The sequence below is a fragment of the Neolamprologus brichardi genome, chromosome 13 (genome assembly GCF_056152115.1).
Source record: "Neolamprologus brichardi isolate AB-2024 chromosome 13, ASM5615211v1, whole genome shotgun sequence".
In the NCBI taxonomy this organism is placed as follows: Eukaryota; Metazoa; Chordata; class Actinopteri; order Cichliformes; family Cichlidae; genus Neolamprologus; species Neolamprologus brichardi.
In genome coordinates this window covers 7,721,712-7,746,484 of record NC_142116.1, presented here as the reverse complement: position 1 = coordinate 7,746,484, position 24,773 = coordinate 7,721,712, and the positions used below count along the sequence as shown (strand labels likewise).

Below are 24,773 nucleotides of genomic sequence, written 5' to 3'. Positions count from 1 at the left end.
CAAACCACTACACCGAGTGTCCAGAGCAGCTTTGACACTGTCTGCTTTTCTTTTTATTTCCTGATAGTCCCCGGTTCCTTATCGTATCCGCTCCACCAGCAGGAGCACCAGAGAAGGAAAAACACTGTCCGAGATGAAATGTGAGTTGCTACAAAAGGTCAATGTGAATAAATACAATGTCTTTAGTATCTTTTTTCTCCTTCTTCAGTAATCTTACTCAGTATATATATATATCTCCCTACCTCATGATATTCCCTTTCTCCTATCCTCCCCTCTCTTTTATTTTGCCTCTCTCAGTCGATCAAGTGAAGTTTGATAGTCTTTTGGAAAAGGAGACACAACCTCATCATGAACCGGTGAGTTGATGACATTATGTTTGTATGTGTGCGAATGAGATGAGATCTGTGTGGTTGTTAATTAACCAGTACCAACTTGGCTGTCCCTCACCTAATCACACATGGCACCTCCACCAATCTATGTTTTTCTCTGTCTGTGTTGAACCAATCCTAGTTAAATATTCTAAGGTTTAGGAATGGCATGTTTCGCTAATTATTATATGGGTATAACAACAGAATTGGCAGAAATCTAATGCCCAGTTGCATATAAAATCAGATTTACGGTAACCAGCAGGCTGTTGTGAATATATCGTAAAGAGAGTAGTCCCTGGTGGATCTTGTGCTTGCTGGAGGGATTAAAAGTCCAATTTGATCTGGAATGTTTTGGGATTCACCAAACCCTGAAGGCTGTGGCTGAACAGTGTTATTGCAGTAGCTTTAAATACACAACCCAGCTGGATAAACAGCTCTATGGATTCATTTTAATGAAGTTGTAACTGTAGACCTCTTGTTATTGCTGTTTGACAAACACAGGTATGATTTGTCAGTAGTAGCTTTCTTTCACTACTGGTTGGACAGAACTCAGTAGAATAAAAGTCGTGTTCTTGGCTTTCATTTGCATAAAATTTGTAATTTATCTTGGTCAGATTATGCTCAGTTTTGGTCAAAAAGTTAGCATTGGTTCTTTAAAAAAATCTTTGGCTGAGCTATGATTTCTTGATATTTTTTCCCAGTATATGTTGCTCCCCGACTTCCTTTTCACCTTTTGTCCTTTCTTTGCACGTCTTCCACTGTCCCCACCCTCTTAAAGTTGTCTTTGATAGTTCACCAAAAAATCTAACCAGACCTTTATTTTGTCCTCTCTTTATCTTTTGATCTATAAATTTAGATTAATGCTATCATATTAACCTCATATGATCTGTATCATTTATCAACAATCATTCATTTGTCCATTAAATTTCTACTCTCTTTTCAAGGGAACTCTGGCAGCTTGCATTACATTTGTCTCGTGACATGTGTAGATTTTAGCTTGTAGCTTGTAGCTCCAAGATCCATCCAGTGAGGACTGCCGTGCTGTTTTTTAGCATTCATATTATAACATTTTGATCAAAAGAGACTCTGTGCAAGTATTTTGTTTTTCTATATTTTTTTTTTTGCAATAGTGGCCAAAAATCAACAGACCCATAGCAACAGAAAGTACCTCTAAAACGCTGATCACAAGTTTACGGACACTCATCATGGGCTTGAATAACTTGGTAAATTCTGGCTTTTAACATGAACTGTTCTCTTTCCAGGACGAAGCGATTGTACAGCATATGTCTTTAATAACTTAACAAAGCAAGGATTGAGTGCACAAGTTTGAAATATTTTTGGATTTCTTTAATCCACACAGGTTCTAAAGTATACATACACACCCACTAATATTTGGATAAATGTCCCTTAGCAAGTCAGACCTTTTGGTATCCATCAACCGTCTTCTGGCTGAATATTTGACCATTTTTCTTGTCAAAATTGGAAGAACTCATTTAAATGACACTTTAGCATGATTCAAAGAAAATGTTAATAGCCTAAACATAGCAGGACATCCATACCCATGATGAGTGAGAAATGCATGTGTGGAAATACTACCCAGAATACAGCTGGCTACCATTAGTTGCTTAATTTGTATGTAGAATCTTATGAAAAGTACCCTTATTATACCCTTATTAACTTTATATTTTGTAGGCTCACATATATGCTGTTGTAGCACAGTTTATTATTTTCTCTCCATTCCAAACCTCCATCTATATGTTTTAAACTCACATCTGTCTCCTCCTCTCTTGAGATTATTATTCAAATATGCTCTATCCTTTTCTTGCCAAGTCAAGCACCTATTAAAAAACTAAATAAAAATGGCCTTAAGCTACGTACACACTGGAAGTGATTCATAGTGACCCATAGAAATAGAATGACATTTGGCGACTTGAAGCAAATAAAGACAACTTAACTGTTGCTGAGTTGAAGTGGGCGGGACACAAGATAAACTGTTCCCAACTTCCAGGCAAGCGACTGAAGAATACCCTTGACTGACATATGACCTGGTAGTAAACTATAGAGAGTAACTTAGACAACCGGAACCTGGAATGTCTAAACGCGATGAGCCACCGGCTTGAAAGCGATGTGCGACGAGCGAATCATTTCCAGTGTGGACACGGCTTTAACCCAAACTCATTTTTCACAAGTCATCCCTTCCCTCCATATCACCATTCCTACCTGTTCCCCACCATTAGTCCAGGACAGGTTAATGTATTAACTGAGGTCTCTCTCGCTCTGTCTTGCTGACCAGTGTGATTCTGAGCCCTATCTGGACTGTGTTGAGGAGCTCTACTATACAGCAAGATCTAATCTGGTAGTACACCTTTAGTCTCTCTTTGTTTCAGCCTCTCCATCTCTCCAGCTGTTGGCCCATTTATTTTCAGTCTGTCAATTTTTAACGTCATGCTTTATTTAAAATATAATTTAATTTTTTTCTCTCCATCTTGCTCATTCTTAAACTCTGAAGGATGAGTCCTTGTCCTACTTTTGTCCTTTTTCAGAGCTCTGAATCTCTCGGCTGCTCGATGTCCAACTTGTGTATTTGTTATTTCACATTGTCGATCCATCTCTTCTAGTCCACCCGTCTGTTACTGCCCATCTTTATCTTCTTTTTTCAGCTTCAGCTTTTGCCTCACGAGCTAGTGTTGTAGTTGTCATAGTGATTAGAGTCGTTAGTGCTATTGTTGTTGTTGTTTCTCATATATGCATACAATACACAGATTGGCACACAGAGGTATAAACACAGGGAGGGACACTACAGTGGAGAGGCATGTTACTCAGCAAATGTCTAGTTGAGATGTATTGAAGAATTGTGACAGAAGGGTAGCTTTCAGGGGGGAAAAGCATATTTTGGGGAAAGTCGGCTAACTTTTTTAGTATTTTCTCCTTTTAAAATCAGATTTAACTGGACTTTTGTACATGCAGTTTTTATGTGTCAGTAAAGTGCTTCAAAATGACTGCCAAGATACCTGCCAAGTCGTAAGACTTACTTCAAGAAAGACTTTAATATAGAGGAAGATATATCAGGTTCAGCAGTGGAGCTGCAGCTCTAAAGGCTGGTAGTGGTGCAGTGCCTTGCTCAAGGACATCTAAAGGAGATTTAAAGTATATAAAAGGCATGTCTGCTCACAGTAGCGTTGGCATCCAAATTTATTAACACATACACTTTTAATGTGTGTTGTATGGTACTCAATATTTCTTTTCCATATTTCTGATGTTTCCACAGAATGCGCTTCTCTCATTTGTAAAGTGTTGCTTATGTTTTTCTAACCTCTTGTAGTTAACCAGAGTAGTGAGGCCTTGTTTTTTGCTTTGTTTCTTGTCTGTTCGTATGCGTGTTTCTTTGTAGTTTCTTAGTAGCATTGGTGTTTTGTGTCTGCTCATCTGGAGTGCGCATTTCCTCTTGCATGCTTTTTGCTTTCAGGCGTAACATTCAAAAATATTTCTCTGACAAGATGCTGCATTCACATTGTGGTTTTTATGTCACCGATATCCAACCAGAATTTCATTAGTTGATTTAAATTCAGGACCGTTGTCATAGTGCTGAATTTATTGTCAGCCTGCAGAATCATAAAATCTGCACAACTGATTCTTTATTAGCCCGCACACTCTCAAATGTGCTTTATGACAACATAACACTTTTCTTACCAAAGTTATCTAAAACATTGGTTCCCAATCTACAGTTTGTGAGCCACATAGGGGTCCACCAACTGCTCCAAAGAGTTACTGGTGTACTTTACTGTACTACAGATACTTTGTATTAGGGGTGTCACTAAAAATATGTATTGATTGTTTGATTGATTTAGAAAACAAATATGTTAGTAATGACATATAATAATATTAGAAATAAGTTTGTAGTTGCTCTTTGTGCATGCTTCTGTAAGGTTATGGCTTCAGACTCTGTCATGCATTTGTGTTTTTTGTCATTTTACCCAAGAAGTCAACACAAAAGAGCAAAGTTTTAGATAAACTTGACCAATAGAAGTATTGCTGTCTAGATATTGCAGTGAGACTTATTTCTATCTTGTTACTGTGACTGTTTTGACAAAGATAATGAATTGAGAAAATCAGATTTTAACATTATTTGCCTCCTTTAGAGGTGTTGAATGCATTTGGAAGATAAAACCTTTTCGTTTAGTCATGTTTCCAAATACAAAAATACTGTAACTGCAGTCAACAGTAGTAACAGAATGTTCAATCGAAAGGACAAGGAGCACATCACAACCACCGCACTACAATATTTTACATTAGTGAAACCTATTTAATGATAGTTAATAAAAATGATTAACGTATCTACTGTCCTGTATTTCTTGGATTGGATTTAAGTGGAGTTTGGGTTGCTGGGTTGCTTCATAGCTGGTAACTTCAGTAACTGACAGCATGTTACATTTTCTGGCTTTCCCTCAACTTTTTTGTGAAATAGTGCATGTTTTCACCTGTTTGTGACCTAAAAGGAACTTGTGTCATCTAGAAAATAAGTCATTGACTCAACAACAAGTCAGTGCATGAGACCATAATGCAAAATGTTAGGGTTTCACAAGCCCAAACGACAGGGAGCCACTTTTTGGAAACAACTTCTGTGTTCTATCTGTGAAGCCAGTACTAGCAAAAATTAGCAGGATGAGTAGGATGATAATGTTTCTTTTCATCATTGTTTAATGATGACATTGAAATTAGTTACTTGGTGTGCACCTAATTATTGGTCCTTTTCTTAAATGTGTCAATGGCCCGACTTGTTTTGTGGCTAACGCCCGATGATTAATATATGTAGCATTACACCACAATGTGAGTTCAGCAAGTGTCAGCTCTGTATAACTATAAATACCCATATGCTCACCATATACATCTGTGAATGTCTGTGGTTATGAATTATACTTCAGGTGAAAGAGCTTCTTATTGTGGGTATGATTTCCAGCAGGCTGCTGTAACGGTCACCACAGCTGCTACAGTGGCAGCGTCTGCAGTCATTTGGCAACTGAAAAGGGCTTCAGTGATGGCCACGACTTTAAACGTGGTTTACTGCCTCAGTTGGCCAAGATCTACAGCACCTGTTAATATATTTATAAATGAACTATTTATGATGTGTTATGTCACAGTTGTAATCTAATTTGTCTTGTAGGATTTGCAGCTGGAATACGGTCAAGATTCATCGCGTTTCTTGGGAGGAAACAAGTAAGTCTGGCTTGTTTCTTTTCTGTTTTTAAACATTTACCTCCCCCTGGATTCTCGTCTTTTATTTCATTGTCAGTTGCAGCTATCCTTCAGTTTATTGTTTTTATTTTTATTTTTTTTTATGTCTAGATTGAGCGAGGATGTAGACAATAAGGAGACTTGGAATGTGAAGAGATTTTATGTTGTGCATTTCAAAGTCTGTGCCAACTTTATAACACTGTCTGTATGCAGCTTTCTGCTCACAAGCATGCATTGTAAGCAGAAAACTGAGGTTCAGATAAGCACAGCAGAATGTCCTCTAGACTGGGAAGGACTAAGATTTTATTCTCGATACACAAAATCAAAACCTAGGTACTTTTGTCTTTCTTTTTATTCTGTCATTTGTGCTTTTTCTACTTGTCAAACAGGAGTCTTCTCAAATCGGTGGAGGAGGAGCTGCAGCAGAGGTGAGTTTACTCCACTTTGGCGTCCACGTTCAGCGTCTTGGATCTGCTGGTGCTCTAACCACGCCTACCCATGAGCCAATCATTGTTTAACGGCAGGACTAATGAGGCCAATCACATGCAACTAATGCTATAGTAATTACTTCAGGCTGTCTCACTGCTCTCGGCGTTTTGGATTCTGCTGGGTTTTATTTCCTCTCAGGCTTGCTTCTTGCTTTGTTCTCATTAGGAAATGGCTGCGCTTCATAGAAGCTTCCTGCAGAGCATGGCTCTCACACACACATGCACGCACACACCAACAAACATGCACATTCTCATGTGTGCAGTCACACATATGGACATAGAGTTTTAGCCACTGGGTTTCATTTTCTATGGAGAAATTCCTCTTCACTGCTCAAAAGATAATGATTGCTATTTATGTGCTTTGCTACTTTTGGTGAGTAAGTCTGATATGAAAAATGTGTTTCACTGAACTCTAGATTAGCTTGTACATTAATAGGCATCAGGTACAAAGTTGTCTTAAATATTTCCCTTAGATGTTAAACAGCAAATCTTAATAGCAGGTATGCTGGATGGTTGCTTTGCTGCAGGAACTCGTTAGCATTATTGTCTCTAGGCTAAAACGTCTAAGGCTACAAAATGTTGTGGCTTTACTTGGAACTTAACACGTCCAGGTTTTCTGTCTTTTTGGCTCCTTTAGTGAACAAAGAGTTACTTAAGATCTTTGAGGTTTTTACATGTATAGTCACGTTAAATAAATATGAAAAATAACCTTATCAGATGTCTTAAATTGATGAACAACAACACGTGATGTATGATGTGTCATTATTTCTTTAACAAAACCTAAGAGGAAACCAGAGGAAGTGCGTGAAACACTAAGTGAACCCCATCTGGAGCCACCTTTACCACCAATAACTTGAAGCAGTTGTTTTCTGTATGACTTCATCAGTGTCTCACATCATTGTGGCCACTGTTAAGTTCATATTGTTATCTTAAGGTTCTACCACAGCTTTTCAGTCAGGATTGGACTTTCACTGGGTCATTGTAACACCTTGATTTTGTTTTTTAGTCATGCTTCTGTGCTTGGGATCAATGTCCTGTTTTTTGACCTAATTGTGGCCAAGCTTTACCATATTTGATTCTACAATCCTTTGAGCCAACCATGAACTCATTGGTATGCCAATGACTGCAAGATGCCTGGGTCCTCTGGCTGCAAAATAAGCCCAGGTCATCATTGGGCATGGAAGTTTTTATGCGTTGCGTTGAAGTCATGTGTTTCTTTTTTTGTTTTGTTTTGTTTTTATCTCTTCAAATGTAGAACTGTGCGTTATGGCCAGACATCTACACTTTGGTCCCACCTGTCCAAAGAAAATTGGTTGGAATGTGTTGTGGTTTGTTCAGATGCAAATTTGCAAACCTATGCTGTACTGTGGGGCGATCGTGGCTCAAGAGTTGGGAGGTCGCCTTGTAACCGGAAGGTTGCCGGTTCGAGCCCCAGCTCGGACAGTCTCGGTCGTTGTGTCCTTGGGCAAGACACTTCACCTACCGCGCGATATGGCAGCCTCGCTTCTGTCAGTCTACCCCAGGGCAGCTGTGGCTACAACTGTAGCTTGCCTTCACCAGTGTGTGAATGTGTGGATGACTGGATGTGTAAAGCGCTTTGGGGTCCCTAGGCGGGACTAGTAAAAGCGCTATACAAATACAGGCCATTTACCATTTTTACCATTTACTGCCATGTTTTTGTTTTTGGAGGTTTTTTTGCCAGGAGAAAGAAGAGGTTTTCTCCTGGTAACATTTTCAAACAAGCAACACTTGAGCAGCCTTTTCCTGATTGTAGTGTTATGAACTTTTGATGTTTAACATGCAGACTGAGTGCTGTAGAGCCTGAGGTGAAGCTCTTGGGGTTTCTTGTAGTTTCTCCGAGCCTTGCATGATCTGAGCTTTGGGTGAACCTGCATCCACTCCTGGGACGATTAGCAAGCTTTTAAACGTTTACTTTTTTGAAGGTGCTCACGCTTGCTTATCATCATATATTCAAGTGCATTTAATTAGTAGCACCTGGTATCTACACTCTTTTAATTGTTGTGGAAGCAGTGACGGCGTACTTAGTCCTTCACGTACTGCTTTGGTATTTTGTATTAAAATTATGACATGGTTTAATATGTTATGTGTTGTTGTTCATCAGAGGTTATATTTACCCATTTTTAAGACGTGCTAAGGGCCAAATTATTTTTATTATCTCCTGATATGTAAAACATTAGGATTGAGAGAGTTTCAAACAAAGGCCGGGTTTCTCTGTCCTTGGGATAATGAAAGAACTTTTACCAGTATTTGAGAATTTGATATAATATAATATATAATATGATTTAAAAGGTTACGCTTACTGTTGACGTGTGTAGATCTATAAGGACTTAATGGTTCAAACTGGACCGCTGGGTTTGGAAGTGTCTGGTTGTGGAAGTAATTAGCCCTCAGACCGTTTCTCTTGGTTGTTCAGATGAGTCGTTTTGCTGATTTTTGTGGATCACAGTAAAAATTGGGTCATGCTTTTATTTGAACCTATTCAGTCCTTTCAGATCTGCACAGGGTCAGGAGTTCAGAAGTAGTTTGTGAACCAAGCTTCACTCAGCTTTCCCTCCCCTTCCCCCTTCTTCCTCTGTCCTCTTCTGCCTCCGCCTTCTGTTGTCATCCCCTATCTCCTTTGCTTGCTCCCTTTCTCCCCTGATCACTCCTCCTTATGCCCCCTCTCCCACTCCTCCTTTGTCCTTTCTTTCCCCGCCCCCCTTCCTGTCTTCACCTCCTCTCCCAGGGGCCATGTGGCACACTTAGGGGATGATGAGGATGAGGATGATGATGGTGCAGATGATGATGAAACTCACACTCAGTAAGTTCTCTCTCAGTCTTAGAACTGGAAGCCTCTCCAAATCCTTCTTTTCCCATCTTTCCCTCACTTGTTTCAGAGGAAAGACTGAGAAGGAAGACAAGGAGTTAAGGCTTCCTACCTTTGCCAGTTTCATCCACACATCTTTATGGAGCACACCCCACCATCACGCCACATACGCCATCTGTTTGTGTGTGTGTGCCTGCTGCCTTTGTGTTTTCCACGCTTTCTTAAAGCTACTAACAGTAACCCTAACCCTAAATGTTCACCAAGAGGCTATTGATATTTCCTCATATATTCTTTCAGTAGTCGAAATGTAATAAATGGAGAAGTGTAGGTGTCACGCAAACAACACAGCGTTAAAATATACTTTATAGCTAAAGATTTGACATGTTCTATATGGATCGTTGAGCCTGAGTTCAGTGTCATTCTTTAGATAACTGATGCTCATGACCTTGTCCTCTTGTGTGCCGTTGTCTTGTTTTGTTCCTCACTGGCTTCGCCATCTGTGTGCCTTCTTGCTCTGTGTGTGTATGAGTGTGTGTGAGAGTACACTCACACTGCCTTCTGTCTTATCTTGCCTCTATAAAACTGGAGATCTGGCATCCAGCCTCTCCCCTCCGTGTAAAAGCCAAATGTCTGCGGCAGGCCAGTCTTTTTTTCCCCCTTTTTTGTAGACAGATATTTTCCACCACAGTCAGAGAGGCCTTTTGTGCTTTATATTATAGGATTTTCCCTTCAAGTCATATCCACAACACACAGTGCTGTGATTGCACAAATGAAAATAACCTGAATTCCTAAAGTGGCTGCAACCTGTTGTGCTGTAGCAGTTTCTAGCTTTTGTAGTTACTGTTGTGTTGTGGTGGGGGGGAGGGAGGGGTTTTTTTCTCTCTTAAGGGTTTTTTATAAGGTGTTTAAGAGCGATAGAAAACAAAATCTTCTAGCCAAACAAAAAAGGAAATTTCCTCCAGACAAAGGAACAAAATATTTAGTCCCTCAGACTCTATGTAGCCGAGGGGTGGGCAACTCCAGGCCTCGAGTGCCCGTGTCCTGCAGGTTTTAGATGTGTCCTTGATCCAACGCAGCTGATTCAAATGGCCAAATTTCCTCCTCAACATGCCTTGAAGTTCTCCAGAGGCCTGGGAATTAACTAATCATTTGATTCAGGTGTGCTGACCCAGGGTGATATCTAAAACCTGCAGGACACTGGCACTCGAGGCCTGGAGTTGCCTACCCCTGGTGTAGCCGATGCAGAAACGACTTGAACCTGCACTCTGCTGTGACTCTTCTGGTTCCAAAAAGGGCTTCCAGTTTTATACAAATCTATGGAAAAATAACACTTTTGACTCCTTTGCTTTGAGACATTAGTCAACATTAAACTGAAGACTTGATGAAGCGTTATTAAGTTTTATTGATTAAGTATGATGTTAATTCATTAGCATTTTAGTGTGAGAAAGGATGATAAACTTGGGTGTGCTTGTCATTGACAAGTCTGTAGCCAGTGAGCGTACAGTAATCATTGGTTTCTCAGTCTCCAGTTTAGTTTGAGAACACAAACTGTTGCTGATCACGAAAACACTCAGCTTAAGTCTTCACATCCAGACTTGACGACCAACAGATGGTCCCCAAATCTTAGTTACTGAGTAAAAGTTAAAGTTAGGAGCATTTGGATTACATAGATACTAAATTTTGAAAATCTTTAGTGTAGGTATCAAAAATTCGAATAGATTTTGTTTCTTTTCAAGCATCTTAAAATAATTTCAGTTGCAAAGAAATTCCCTTTTGCACATTCAGCATTTTAAAGTTTTAAAGTTATGATCTTGGCTTTTTTGGGGTTTTTGGTTTTAAAAAAAAAAAGTATCCATAACTCAAAATTTTGACTTAACTTGAAATTTCAAGAAAAGTAGCACTGCCAATCAGTAATCTACATGAATGACATCATTTCCTTGTTACCTGGAAGCTGAAGCCCTCAGCTACAAATGCTACAGCTAAGCTACCAGTAAGTAAGTCATGAATGCACAAATTGCTGAGTATTTTCAACGTGGCTTCACAAATGATGAAATCCTTGTGCTATTAGCTGAATCACATGGCGTTACTATCAGCAAACGTACTCTCAAAAGAACCAGTTTGTTGCGATACGGTTTTGAGTGCGCATTCCTCTGCGCCATATCCTTCCAGGTACAAGAAAATGACATCATTCATGTAGATTACAGATTGGAAAATAACTCGAAGTTTTGAGTTGTGGATACTTTTTTTTTTAGTGGTGGAAACGGGCTTCCATATTTTGGTCATAATCAGATTGCATAGTCTTTATCACCAGCCTTGTGTTTAGCATCAGTACATTTTAAGAGAGCTGTGATACAAATCTTCCTGCTTTCTTTAGAGATGCTTTTGTGCTTACTGCACCCATGCATAGCTTACCACCTTTATAAGAACCCTTAAGTGAATGTGTAAACTATGTCAGTCACAGAGTAGTTTTGTACTGATAAAGTTTACACTTTAAGCTTCTTTAAGGGAGGTAATCTTTTTCTGTGTCTCCCACTCAGCTTAAATACTGCAACTTCTTTTCTTGGTACCCCCATCTTCATTCTTCATCGTGATTGGCTCCCAGCCTCTCTCCATTTTGATTTGTGTGCTGTGATTGGTTCTTGTCCATAACTTAACTACAACATTTATAAAATGTCATGGATAAAGTCTCTGAAATCGTGCTGGTCGGAAGGCATAATTGCAATTACTCTTCTATTTCTTTTTCTTTAAAAAAAAAAAAAGATTTTAAGAGGTGCTTTAAATGAGAGCAAGACACAAACTCTAATTTATTTACACTAAACATAAATTTTAATTTTAAAAGTAATACTTTTACTAAAATATTATTAAGTTTGTCAGTATCAGCGCTATCTATTCAGAGGCTTTGCACATGCTGACTCTTCTTTGTTTTACTGTTGTCTAAAGTTCTTGTCTTACTTTATATTTCGTGGTTAACCTTTAATGACCTTTGTGTGTAAGTGGCATTGGGCTGTGGTTAAACCTGTTATTTGAGCCTTTGATTTCACATTCAGTGAGCCTGCAAAATATTACATCTCATCTGATCTGGGTTCACAAATGTGTCAGTATATTTTTTCGATTATTTTTAAAACAAATCCGACAATTTTATTTTCTATTTCCAATCATATGTAATTGGAAATAGAAAATAAAATGGTTGCGTTTGGGTTTTTTTTTTTAAGAAAAACTCTGGATTGTAATTATGCGTTGAATGTAATAACTTAGCTTATAAATGGCTTAAAAATGGCAAGTCAAACCATAGCTTCAGTGCTAACATTCTAACATACACTTATTGTTTCCCGTATATTTCCTGGTTGTAAAAACACGGCAGCTGTCTTGAGTATCTTGTCACAGATTTTTCCCTCTTATTCTTCAGTAAATCAAGCACCATCATGAGGCCAAGGGTCCCACCCCCACTTCCTCCTAAGGTAGGAAAAACTGTGTCTGTAGTTAGCAGAATTTTTGAACTAGTAGGAATTTCAGTGCTCAGAATATGAAAAAAGTAACTGATTTCTTATACAATCTTTTTTTTCTTCTTCTTCTTCTTCTTCTTCTGAAGCCCAAATCCATCTCCTCACCCCATAATCAGACGGATCAAAAACACGACGACAGCCACTCGCACAGTGAAGATGACGGTGGAGGGGGAGGGACCATCAAGCGCTGCCCAGTGCCAGAGACGCCGAGCCCCGCCAAGCCCGCCTCCTATGTCCCCCCGCGTCCCCCGCCCCCGAAGCTGCCGCCCCACCGCCGCAGTAGCCTAGGTAACGAGAGCCCGAAGCTCAAAGACGTCGAAAACTCTGCCACAGAGGATGATGGGAGCTTTAGGCATTTCTGGGAGTGGCTCCACACGCCTCACACAGAGGAGGAGCTGGAGGAGGCGTGGGAGGTTCTCAAGGAGGTGAAAGAGGAGCAGGAAAAACAGGAGGAAAAGAAAGAGAGTAAGAGCAGCTGATTTGGTAGCCGGGTAGTGTCCGCAGACCCTGTCGTCCCCTGCGATTGGTTGTGTGGTCTTCCATTAGTCTTTCCTTGTAGTCTGATTTATTTGTTCCATGATTCCATTAACAGTAATGCTTTTTTTAAAGTTTTTATTTGCTTTGTTTCTTCCGTTCATCAGCTCACGCTCAACATGATTGTTTGTCTCTAAAGTCATTTTTGTGAAGACTGATTGGTTCATCCAATCCAGTGATCCAAACAATCAAATGCTGCTAAACCACTCCCCCTCGCTTCTTAGGACAAAGGAAGAGGTGAAAACATAGTCCTGGCTGACTGGTCCAGTTTTGATTCTTTTAACAAAAAATTATTCTGTGCATTGTCAGCTCTCACTTTCTAAAAACGGCCTATTAGGGTCAGTGGAGGTTAAAGGTTTTCATGAAAATGAGCTGTTGTGTTGTTAGATTTTCATGTGAGGCATGGATCCCAAAAGCTCAAATATAACTTATTTATTTATTTTTTTACATTTTAAGTTTCCAACTTTAATCTCAAAGTAGTTTCTTAACTCTCAGAATATTAAGCCCTTCATTGTCCTCCAATTATTCTTTTCCTCCCCTTTTTTGGCCTTTAGTGGCCCTAATATGCCGTTGTAGACATTCTGACAAAACAGTTAAATTTGCTGTTTCATGTTTCTTTTTGCTAGTTTACAGATGCCAAATTATAACTGAACTTATTAAACAGTAACAGAAATGCCAGATTTTATAAAAGTTTTAATCCCGTTTTATACTTTAGACAAGTGACTAAATCCCCATTCTAGTGTGCCTTTTAAATGTTTGCATTGTTGTTGAGCATTTCGGGTATCTCAGTCATGCTCTGATTTTTTTTTTATTATTGTGTTATATAGTGTTACTTTGACTTGGAAGTGGATAAGTGGAGCAATTAAAATTTGCTGCCACCTATGACCTAATCTCAGGACAGGGATATGCTTCTTTGGATATTATTTTTGCCTTTTTGATTTTGCACAGAGAATGTAGATCCCGAATATTTTTAAGTTTATTTCTCTAGTTTTTTGATTGCGCTTTGGAAGCTTTTACAGTAAAGTGTTACATTTAATAAGCAGTATATGGTAGATATATTAACTATGGTGTTTTGGAAATAATAACAGTTCAGTAGATTGAAAGCATAGTGTAGAATTGCACAGTCGTGCTGGAATGGTCGTGCTGTAGGCACGCTCAGGTGAAAGTTGAAGTGTCTTTGACGATATGGTTATGGCTCTAATCACGACAGGAAGCAACATTTGTGCGTAGGTCAAATGGTTTTGCCGTTTACTACCTGTCATTCGCTGGTTACTCGCTGGGGTAGTAAAGAAGAGAAACTGATCAATAATTGACTGCAGTTTGTGGTGCATTCACACTCCCCCTCAATCATGACCATATTTGATCCTCTGTTCTTCCTGCTGGCCTGCTCCTTCCCTCCTCCCCCCCCTCTCTCTGCTCCCAATAGCTTGTTTTTGTTTACTCTTTAATATTAACACTCCTTGCTGTCTTTAGTCTTATAAATTAAATTGTTCTCATTAAATCGAGTGTTTTTGTAGACGTGTCATGTTTATTTTGGCTTTCTTTGTTTTCAAAGCTTCACATGCGCACACACAGCCTCTCTGTCTCTTACCTGCTCTCTCTGTTCCTGTGTCACTCAAACACAGTAAGTTGTGTCTGTTGTTGTTATTGTTGTTGTTGTTGTAGGTAATGGGCTGAACTCTCCCCACAATGGCGAGAGGGCCAGCCCAGGAGAGAGGCAGTCCACCATGCCACCTAGTGTCCCCATACGGAAAGACAAGAAGGATGTTCCGGTAAGCATGCAGGAGTGGCTCAAGGACCCACAGAGGTCTTGAGGGAGGATGCAGAGTGCTGCCATTGTTAAAATTATTAATAATCGGCATAACATGTGTGGAGAGGAAAGGCCAAGTCAGGTGAAATGTATTGGGTAGTGTTTGTGTCAGTGCAAAGCCAGTGAAGGATCATGACCTTTGTTGCTGTCACAGCTCTTGCTGATCATCACTGTTTTTAAAGAAGAAGTGGAATTTGGGCATCTCCCAAGTCAATAATGGATTATAAATCAGGGGAAAAATAAATTCCATAATGTTCAACCCTTGAGAAAGTTTAGAGGAGTGCTGTAGGAGAAGTTTTGCACCTAGATAGCTTCATCTACATACTTGTCAAACTGAAGCACCAGATGGGTGTACTTCAAACTATGACTAATAGCTTCGTGAGCTAATTCAGCTACAATTCTTTTATTTACAGCATGTTTTAAGTGCACTATAGACTATCTGCTGGGAGAATACATTTTATATATACAGGTTGTTATGCTCACATATATCATCCAGTCGTTTTATTATTGATGTTTTTAATGTGTGTTTGTGTTTATCTCTTCCTTAGAAGCCAATCAGTAATGGTCTCCCCCCAACACCCAAAGTCCATGTAAGTATGAGTCTTTTTTGCTTTGTTTGTTTGTTTTTAAGAGAAAATAATGTAGTTGAGTTAATTAGATTAGTGTTGTAAAGACTTCTTGGCATTGCAGATCTTTTTGTTCCTATACAAATATTAAATGAAATGAATTTACTTATATGGAAAAAAATGGAAAACAAATACATAAGCAAGTTAAAATATTACTTTTTAGTGTGGAGTGTCTCACTAAAGGCATTTAAATCACGGGGTCTCCAAATCATTTAAATTAAAATAATCTTGAGCTTCTTTCTTTTTTTCTCATTTCCAGATGGGTGCGTGTTTCTCTAAGGTGTTCAACGGTTGTCCCCTCAAGATCCACTGTGCCACTTCGTGGATCAACCCTGACACCAGAGGTGACCAACAGGAAAACACTATCAAAGTTTATTTTACAGGTGTTGTTTTCACTTTTCACTAAGCACGGATAAAATGCTCTTTTGTGCGTTTCAGACCAGTATTTGATATTCGGAGCAGAAGAGGGAATCTACACATTAAACCTCAATGAGCTACACGAGACAACAATGGAACAGGTGAGACTAGAAATCGGATAATTTAACATAATGCTATATACTTTCTGAAAACAGGGTATATTAGTTGTAATGTTATACATGTGAGATAGTCCAGTCTTTGAATCAGACAGTTTTAAATGTTCTGGCACACTGAGATGCTCAGATTACTCTGTGTCCACCTGCAGCTCTTCCCTCGGCGGTGTACCTGGTTATATGTCATGAACAACTGTCTTCTTTCCATATCTGGTGAGTTGTCGCACATCATTATGATAGAAGTGTGCGGCACTTGACTGCCCTTATTACTCTCTGAAATTGTTCTTAAATTGGATCATCGGCGCATGATTTTTGATACAATGTGTTTTATTTCTTCAAATATGCTTTTATAGCTTGTATCGTAGGTCACTACTATTATTTCCTTTTAACTGTTTCTTCTATATCCTGTTTTATTGCAGGAAAAGCCTCTCAGCTGTACTCCCATAGTCTAAGCGGTCTGTTTGAACAGGCCAGACAGTTACAGAAGTTACCAGTAGCCATTCCCACACACAAGCTGCCTGATAAGATAATTCCCAGGTAACTCTACAACTAGAAAATCTAAGCTGTGAAATATTTATGGCCTCTGTTTCCTTGTAGTTTTTTCCCCCTACATAAATTAAATGTCACTCCTGCTTATTTTAACTAATTTAAATAAGTTTTCAATAAAACCAGAAGTTTGTGCCAGTTCAGCTTAATATTTGGATCATATTTCTTTATTTATCTGGTTATAGGAAGTTTGCTGTGTCCAATAAGATTCCAGAGACTAAAGGGTGCCAAAAGTGCTGCGTAGGTGAGTTTCTGTAAATGCTGATTTTATATTTTCTTTTGTCGAACACTGGCCTGTTTTTGTTTTTAAATATGTTCTGTGACTAACTTTATTTAACTGTATCAAATTCGGACTCGTTGCATGAAACTAGCTCGTGTTATCTTGTACTGTCCTGTGTGGTGTTTGTGCAGAACAAAAAATAGCACTGAATTATCATTTTTGTGCAAAGAGGAAAAATTCAAAGGTATTCATGGCCGGTGTTGTTTTTGTGCAGTTCGTAACCCATACACAGGTCATAAGTACCTGTGTGGAGCCTTCCAGTCAAGTGTCATGCTGTTGGAGTGGGTGGAGTCAATGCAGAAATTCATGCTCATCAAGGTCAGTTTTGAATCTCCCCAAAAATCAAGATAATGTTCATTTAATTTAAGCTCCTTTCCTAAGCATGTTTTATTACACAGTTACAAGAAAGAAAATAAGTATTTGCACACGCAAGAAATTTTTCCACAATGCTAGCAGTTTTTTTTCAAGATCAAAAGTTTGAAAAGACCAAGCACAGTGTTAATTTTGCTAGGCCACAAGTTCTGCAGTCCTGGCAGATCAGCTGATATTAGTGCCAGTCAGTCAGCAAATTGTCAGCTGGTGTGTGTGTGTGTGTGTGTGTCAAATGATTTTATGATTATATCTAAATACAGCACATAGCTTTCTAAACTTTTTTTTCCTTTTCTATGTAACAGACTATTGACTTCCCACTACCCTGTCCGTTGGAGGTCTTTGAAATGTTGGTGGTCCCTGAACAGACCTACCCTCTCATCTGTGTCGCAGTCAGTAAAGGAACTGAACTCAGCCAGGTGGTCCGATTTGGCACAGTCAATCCCAACTCTACCTCCTCCTGGTTCACAGAAGCAGGTGAGAACACCGCCCGGCTCTGTCAAGTTAAACCAATAACAGTTTTCTTTGGTGGGAACAGCACGAGAGCCAAAGTAATCCTCTGCCTTTTTCTCCTCCTCTGCAGAAACCCCACAGACATGTGTGATCCATGTCACTCAGCTAGAGAGAGACACGATCCTAGTCTGCCTCGACAGTGAGTCACTAATAGATTTTAACTCATCTTACCCATTTATGATCTTTTCAGGTTCATCTTTAGAAGGTACTAACACTTAGTTTATTAGTTTTACCAAACAGTTTCCTCTCTCTTTTTTGTTTTTCCTACTACAGGGTGTATAAAGATAGTGAATCTCCAGGGTCGGTTGAAATCCAGCAGAAAGTTGTCAGCCGAGCTCACCTTCAACTTCCAGATCGAAAACATCGGTAAACAAAAACAGAAAGACTACATGGCATGGATATCTTCTAGTGGGTTACTGTTGATCTATAAACAAACCTTAATCCGTATTGTTTTTCCTTGGGGGGGTTTTTTCTTTCCTTTTTTTATCCAGTTTGCCTCCAAGACAGCGTATTGGCGTTTTGGAGACATGGCATGCAGGGACGGAGTTTCAAGACCAATGAGGTGAGATTCCTACTGAGCACATTTAAGAGTAAAAGGTGGCCTTTGTGCGCTGTAATAATGTTTAGTCCGCTTACTTTATTAGGATTTTGGGCCTTACTGTGGGTGCTCGATATAGCCTCAAAAAATCACATCACAGTAATTCAAGGGATAACAGGGTGTAACAGTTTCCATTTCTACCCAATATTTATGTGGCCTTATGGATAGTATCATAATTACACATTCTTACATGGTTGCAAACCAGGATTAAATGCACATACAGTCTGTCAAAACGCTTCACTCTGACTATCTGTCTGTTAAGCAATGACGCATCAACCGTGCTTCCAGGTCCAAACTCTCCTACTGCGTTCACTGAGGCTGTCGCCACTTTAACCTGTTGCAGTGTTTTGTCTCTTGTTTTATTTTGTACAAGTCTCTAAGAATAATCAGTGGTCATTGTCGGCCTCTGTGGGTTTTTATTAGCACTATTCATATGCAAAATGTCTTTAAGATCAGTTTTTAAAATCTTAATCCTTTATATTAAATCATTAGTGAGTCATCTGAGTCAGATCATTATTTTACGGCACCATTTAGCACCTCTTCTGCTTTCTTTCATCAGATCACTCAGGAGATCTCAGACAGCACACGCATCTTCAGACTACTGGGATCAGACAGGTGAGAAACCCTTACCTGCCAGCGTTTCCTTACAGTTTCATACCTGTCACACACACACGGACACACATTTAGGTCTCTGTTAACACTCTCTTTAATGTCTCACCACTAAAGACATGATGACTGTAGAGAGCAAGAGGCTGAGGAAAAAGGCCTCAAACTTCCCAGGTACACTCACGGGCCGCTGGCCACAGACGGCCCAAAACTTCTGCCGCTTTCTATCGGAACTTTCAAATCCTGCTTGATGTCAGATGATGCTGATCAGGAAAATTCAGAGAGAGAAAATATGGGAACATTTTTTGATTAAATGATGAGAGAAGAGACACCAAAATTATATCTGGTCTGATTCCTTCCTGCTTAAACTGTCAGATGCCATAAGTTCTTTCAGTTTAATGCTGGGGTTGTAGACCCTCGACAAAATGCCAAAATAGACACACTTGTGTAGAGGCTGGATCATTTTGGTGTCTGTTTTCTCATTACTCAGTATCTTCAACTTGTGATGTGTGATTCTTTGGGTTGCTCTGAACGAGTACTAACAGCTTTCTCACAGTTTTCCTCCGGGTTAGGAGAGTACTCTTAGCTTCAGAGTAAGTCATGTTTCTCTACTGCCTTTTTCCAAATAACAGGGTTTTTACAAGCTTGGACCATATCCCGTTTATTTTTGTTTTGTTTTGTTTTAACACCTAAAAAACCAGCTGGGCTGTTCTTTCGTCTGGGAAAGGGTGAATTGTTTCGCTACCTTGACTTGAAACTGAACTAGATGTTGTGTATGTGTGTTTTATCTCCGTGTGTGTTTTGTGTTGCAGGGTGGTGGTGCTGGAAAGCAGGCCTACGGACAACCCTACAGCCCACAGCAACCTCTACATCCTGGCAGGCCATGAAAACAGCTACTGAGACATGCACACTAACATACGTGCACATAAAACACGCTCTGTAGGCACCCCAGCATTAGTACAAGAAAGGGAGCAAGCGACACACTCATCCCAACTCCACTTTTATCCCACCCAGCCTTCATCTTCTCCCCTGGCCCGACTAGCAGTGTGTCTGGGAGATGTTCATCAGTGCACATGCGGAATCCCAGTTGCAGCGTTTTATAAAGAGCTGCAGTGTTATGTGTATCAGTGAAGTGTGCGTGTGGCGTTAGAGCAGTGGGTTGTAGACCCGTTTCTGACAGTGTCAGGGTTTTAAAACTCTTGGCCTGAGGCCGCTTTAGATCAGAATAGCCAGCTGAATCTTTGGCCCCTACCCTGGATACATCACACTGGGAACAATGTCTAGCACGGAAATTTGACTCCAACACTACTTCTACTACTACTACTTCTACATATGCTACTAACACTACTGCTACTGCTGTTTGCGCTAAAGCTTCACAGAAGGGCCATCTTGCACAGAAAACCTACCCTTCTTCTTCATTGCTCCTCCTTCCTTTTTTCCTTACTTGTCCCTTTTTTTTTTTAAAAAACTACACCTTTATTTATTTTGGCATGACATGCTTTTAACAACCAGGATGAATTTCCTGTTTTTATTTCTTGTCTTTTTAAAAAATAAAAAAAGAGAAAACCAACTAAAAAGCTTTGCCACTTTCGCTAGCATCAAATTCCAATACTCGTCACCACACAAGTGCTTAATTGACCTCTATTTAATTGTTGTAAATATAAGTGTAGTATTATTTTTGACAGAGACGAACACTAAAAGGGTCGTGTAGATAGGTGTGTGTATAGTTGGTCTGTACAACTGTGGAGACGAAACGCGAGACAAATAGGCACGTCGCGACAGTAAATTCACTCCCTAGTTCCTTGATCACGTGACCCCTGCAGTCTCACAGGCGAACATCTTTAGTAATCCGATATTACTCTTCTCATGGCGTGGACCTCAGGATCAAATTGAGCGAACACAGGACACCGATTGGCCGTTTTTCACTCTCAGCGCGTCGCTGTCATGACTTCCTGCTTGTTTTCATCACGTGACCGTCATCAGGGTGGACGAAAATGATCATTTCTGCTCGTTTCATTTTGTTTCTTCTTTTATTTTTTAATCAGAAATCTTTGTTTATTCTTTAGCAATATATATATATATTTTGCTATTTTTATTGAACCACTGGTGTTACAAATTTGCACAGAGAAAAATGTATTTCATAAACAAATGTGATGTCATTATAATATATGACCTTGTGTGTGTATGCACAGTGTGTATGTGTGTGCGCGTCTGTGTGCGTAGACATAGAATATGCACATATAAGAGTGTCATGTACAGATCTGGTCTTTAACAAGTGACAAGTTTCTGGCCATATTACAAAAAAAAGCATCAGCAGATAAGAAAATACAAAAAAAAGGATATACAGAAATAAAGTCATTTAATTATATCTGGTTAGGCTTAAATCGAATTAGCTTTTAGCCCATTGGACAGAATTAATGTGTTTACAAAGTAAAATGCAGACCTGAATCATCTGCAGCCAGCCTGCGTTCCACAGTCACACAGAGACTGAACAGCGACCCACCGCCGCTGGTCACTAGAGAAAAGTTAGCCCTAGTGTTGTCCAGTTAATTAGCTGGTTGCTAGGTGAAACTGGTCACAAAGAAGTACAGACCACCACCCAATGTAAGGTTTATGCCACAGCTGCTTTACTGTTTTATAAAAACTGTTACAGTTACAGTTATTCGCTCACATTCCTGAGCAGAAAAATTAGTTGTTGAATGTTTAGTTTGATTCAGTGTGCAGGCTTAAATTTGGGTATAAAAGCAATAGTTGCCTCCTTTAAAAAATGGTGTTTGCTGCGATGAAGCACAACTTAATTTGTGGATCTACCATCCAAACTATGGGTAGCTGCAGCGGTGTACTGGCAACCAAAAGCAATCACAAGACGTTTTTTGTGCAGCACCCTATTTGTAACCAGTCTCAGCTAGCAACAGTCTGAAATCGCCAGCATCCAAGTGATTTCCAACCACTGAGCCACCGCTGTAACACAGGCAACTGTAAACTAAACCAACACGGCTGATAGGCTATAGTACATTTCACTACACTGAACAATAAACAGTGGTGGGTTACCATTATTTGACCTCAGTGAAATAATGCAGTAACAATAACAGCATGTATGTGGTGTTAACAGTGCATCCACATCCAAATATATTACTCTCCATATTGTGGTATTGAGTGGTGTAGCCTGTAGCGTTATGAATAATGGTTTGCTGGTTTAAATATGGTGCAAAGGCTTGCTCAAAAATCCAGTCAGACTCATTAATAGAAATTTCTGTGTAACACCTTTTTTCCCTGTACTCCTGAGAAATATTTGCAGAAGTTTTCATTGTCAGCTGTGACTTTTTTTAAAGACCCATATCTGTATGAGAGCTCACACTACATGCATGTAGATGCGCACTGTCTGTTGTGTAGGAGGGTCTACGTGTACCATTTAGTTTTCCAAGCTGTGACACTAGAGGTTCCTACTGAGGACACCAGTGTAGATGAACCTGAGATACGGTGCGTAATCCTGAAATCTGAGACATTTGCCTGTCGAATGGTTCACGTTCTCAAAGCTTCTCTCCGAATTTTTTCCCCCATATTTATAGGCTAAAGCAAATAATTAAAAAATGCAGTAAATTGATCAAAATGAATATAAGCGACTCTTTATCAGATCAACACGTGACACTGAAAATTTAAAATAAAATTTATTACAGGCCGCAAATCCTGCTTCAGCAACCTTGTGGTTTTTAGTGCATCTCTGTCCCAGAGATTCAATTCAATTCAATTTTATTTATATAGCGCCAAATCACAACAAAAGTTGCCTCAAGGCACTTCATGAGGCACAGCAGCGGCTGCAGCATTGTCTTTTAAATGTTCACGGGAATTGATTTCATCTGTCACAAGTCTGATTAAAGAGAAATCTTGCCATTCTTTGGGACTGACAGTTGAACGTTTCACCACAGGTGGTAATCTGTTACCACCTGTAAAGAGTAAAACCACACAAACTATTCATAACGTTTTCATCCGATGTATCTGTGGACACATCTGGAATCATCTTACTAGACTCCAGTTCGCTGTAATGCAACAGGATCAAGTGCAGAACGGTTGAACTCGGCATGAGAATAGAAATGCTCTGCCCTTTTTCTTTCAGCAAACAATAACATGTATCGATTTTACTATGAATTGCCTGCAAAGTGCATTAGTGTCCCAGGTGATTGATTTAGCCATTAATGAATACATGTGCTTCCTGCCAACAAACGTGATTATAGACTGGGAGTCATTTCATAGCTGCAGCCAAGTCCTTTATTAAGTTATTTAAGCCAAACTCTTACTTATTTAAAAAAAAGATTAAGCCACAATAATCATATTTTTACCCTTTACGTTATGAATTCAAGTTGATTGATTTCCCTCACTTGAGTGGTTGAAATGCCAGTGTCATCATCAACCCCGCATGACCAGCCTCTTAGCGAATCGTACTGTTTTAGAGGGGAAATGAATCAAGCATTCCGAAAAGATTTCACTCTTCATTTTTGTGATGCTAAAATATGTTGTTGAAACTTCTTCTGGCCATATTTAGAAAATCTACCTCGTGGTATCTAGATCAAAGAAAAAAAAAGTCTAATACTAAAGACAGCCATCAGCAGCACATGAGGTTAGCGTTCAACCATGTTCTCTAAACTTGCTCTTAACTGTCTGTGTCCTTTCAGCTGATGTGTGTAAATGAAAAAAAATTAATTTAGCTGAAAATGGCTTTCTCAGTGTGAGGTTTTCTCAAAATAGCCATCTCAAATAATTCTTAAATATCTTAACACTTCTATGTATCCTCTTAGCGGCACACCCGACGTCTATAATGTTTCAACATGGCTGGAAAAAGGGGGGAAGGGGGGGAGCTATTCCTGCACCCCTAACCACCTCTGCCTATTCTTTCCTGTTAAAACCATTTAAGTTTGGGAAATTTGTCTATTTAGCATAACAACAAAGTTCATGTGGGATTGAATGATGCTCTGTTTTCTTCTTTCTGCCATCATGCACACAAGCGTAATCTATAATCCTTAGAGCAGGTGCCAACATGGCCTTCCTTTGTGGGTTTTTGCTGAAATGTTAAAAGTGTGTGTGTTTCATAACCTCAACTGGGCCTGGATCAAATCGCATGTAGAGTAAGTCACCGAGACGTTTAATGTGCTTGGAGTTGGGGATTGTTTTCTCCAACAGAAGAGATATCCCTACTTGGTGCCCAGAGCAGATTCATAGAAGTCCTTTTGAGTTATTTGCGAAAGCCGTTTGATCCGGGTCTCATCCCTATCTTAAACAAAACACAATACGTCACCTCTGTTCTGTGGCTATTTCATCACCTTTGTCTTCTGTTTTCATATTGCGATGCATATGTTATGTAATGTATATAGTGTAAAATAAAATGGGTTTGTTTTACATACTGTATAATTGCCTATATTTTGTTTCAGAAGTGTAACAGATTTATGAGATGACAGGTTAACACATTAAAAAGATGGAACTGAACCATTTGGGTCTCGGCGTGGTCATTTTCACTGATGACGTGGTAGGAAAGGCACTTTGTGTGGCTGACGGGGTTAAATGTGGCTGGGTGGCATGTTACAGCTTTCCAGGAACCCTCAGCAGAACAGCCATTGTTAATGTTGGAAACACCTGTGGCATTTATACTGTGACAAGTCATAAAGGATGTGAAGCTTGCACAAAAACTGGGTCCCTGCAACAGGAGACTGGGCCTCATTTACTACAGTATTTGCATGAAAACATTCGTACCCTGCACAAAAAATGAGTTTGCATGCAAGTTTGGATTTATGAAGCGTGTGTGGCAGCTTATTTTGTTGTCACCACCATGCCTATGTTAGTAAATCAGAATCATTCGTAACATATAGGCTTGATCAAGCGCCGTACAACTGATATTATCGTGGTGATGAAGTTGTAAAAGAGAAGTTCGCATCTCTAAGACAAAAAAAAGGA

General features: G+C 39.5%; 1 protein-coding gene across 6 annotated transcripts in view; it reads left to right on the top strand.

Moving 5' to 3' along the window:
• LOC102789945 (mitogen-activated protein kinase kinase kinase kinase 3-like) overlaps positions 1–24,308 on the top strand; it is a 45,595-nt gene extending 21,287 nt beyond the window's left edge. Inside the window, exons 13-34 of one of the 6 annotated variants that reach the window (XM_006783560.3) lie at positions 68–140; positions 298–356; positions 2,662–2,724; positions 5,530–5,582; positions 5,990–6,028; positions 8,835–8,909; positions 12,322–12,373; positions 12,505–12,706; positions 14,618–14,724; positions 15,311–15,352; positions 15,648–15,732; positions 15,827–15,906; positions 16,071–16,131; positions 16,338–16,455; positions 16,650–16,708; positions 16,959–17,062; positions 17,419–17,590; positions 17,697–17,765; positions 17,900–17,992; positions 18,118–18,188; positions 18,784–18,839; positions 19,643–24,308. In XM_006783560.3, coding sequence (XP_006783623.1) covers positions 68–140; positions 298–356; positions 2,662–2,724; positions 5,530–5,582; positions 5,990–6,028; positions 8,835–8,909; positions 12,322–12,373; positions 12,505–12,706; positions 14,618–14,724; positions 15,311–15,352; positions 15,648–15,732; positions 15,827–15,906; positions 16,071–16,131; positions 16,338–16,455; positions 16,650–16,708; positions 16,959–17,062; positions 17,419–17,590; positions 17,697–17,765; positions 17,900–17,992; positions 18,118–18,188; positions 18,784–18,839; positions 19,643–19,730 — 1,821 coding nt within the window. In that variant the 3' untranslated portion in view covers positions 19,731–24,308. The other 5 variants (XM_006783559.3, XM_087850061.1, XM_006783561.3 and 2 more) reach the window with 5 other exon arrangements.
• The last annotated feature ends 465 nt before the right edge of the window (positions 24,309–24,773 follow it).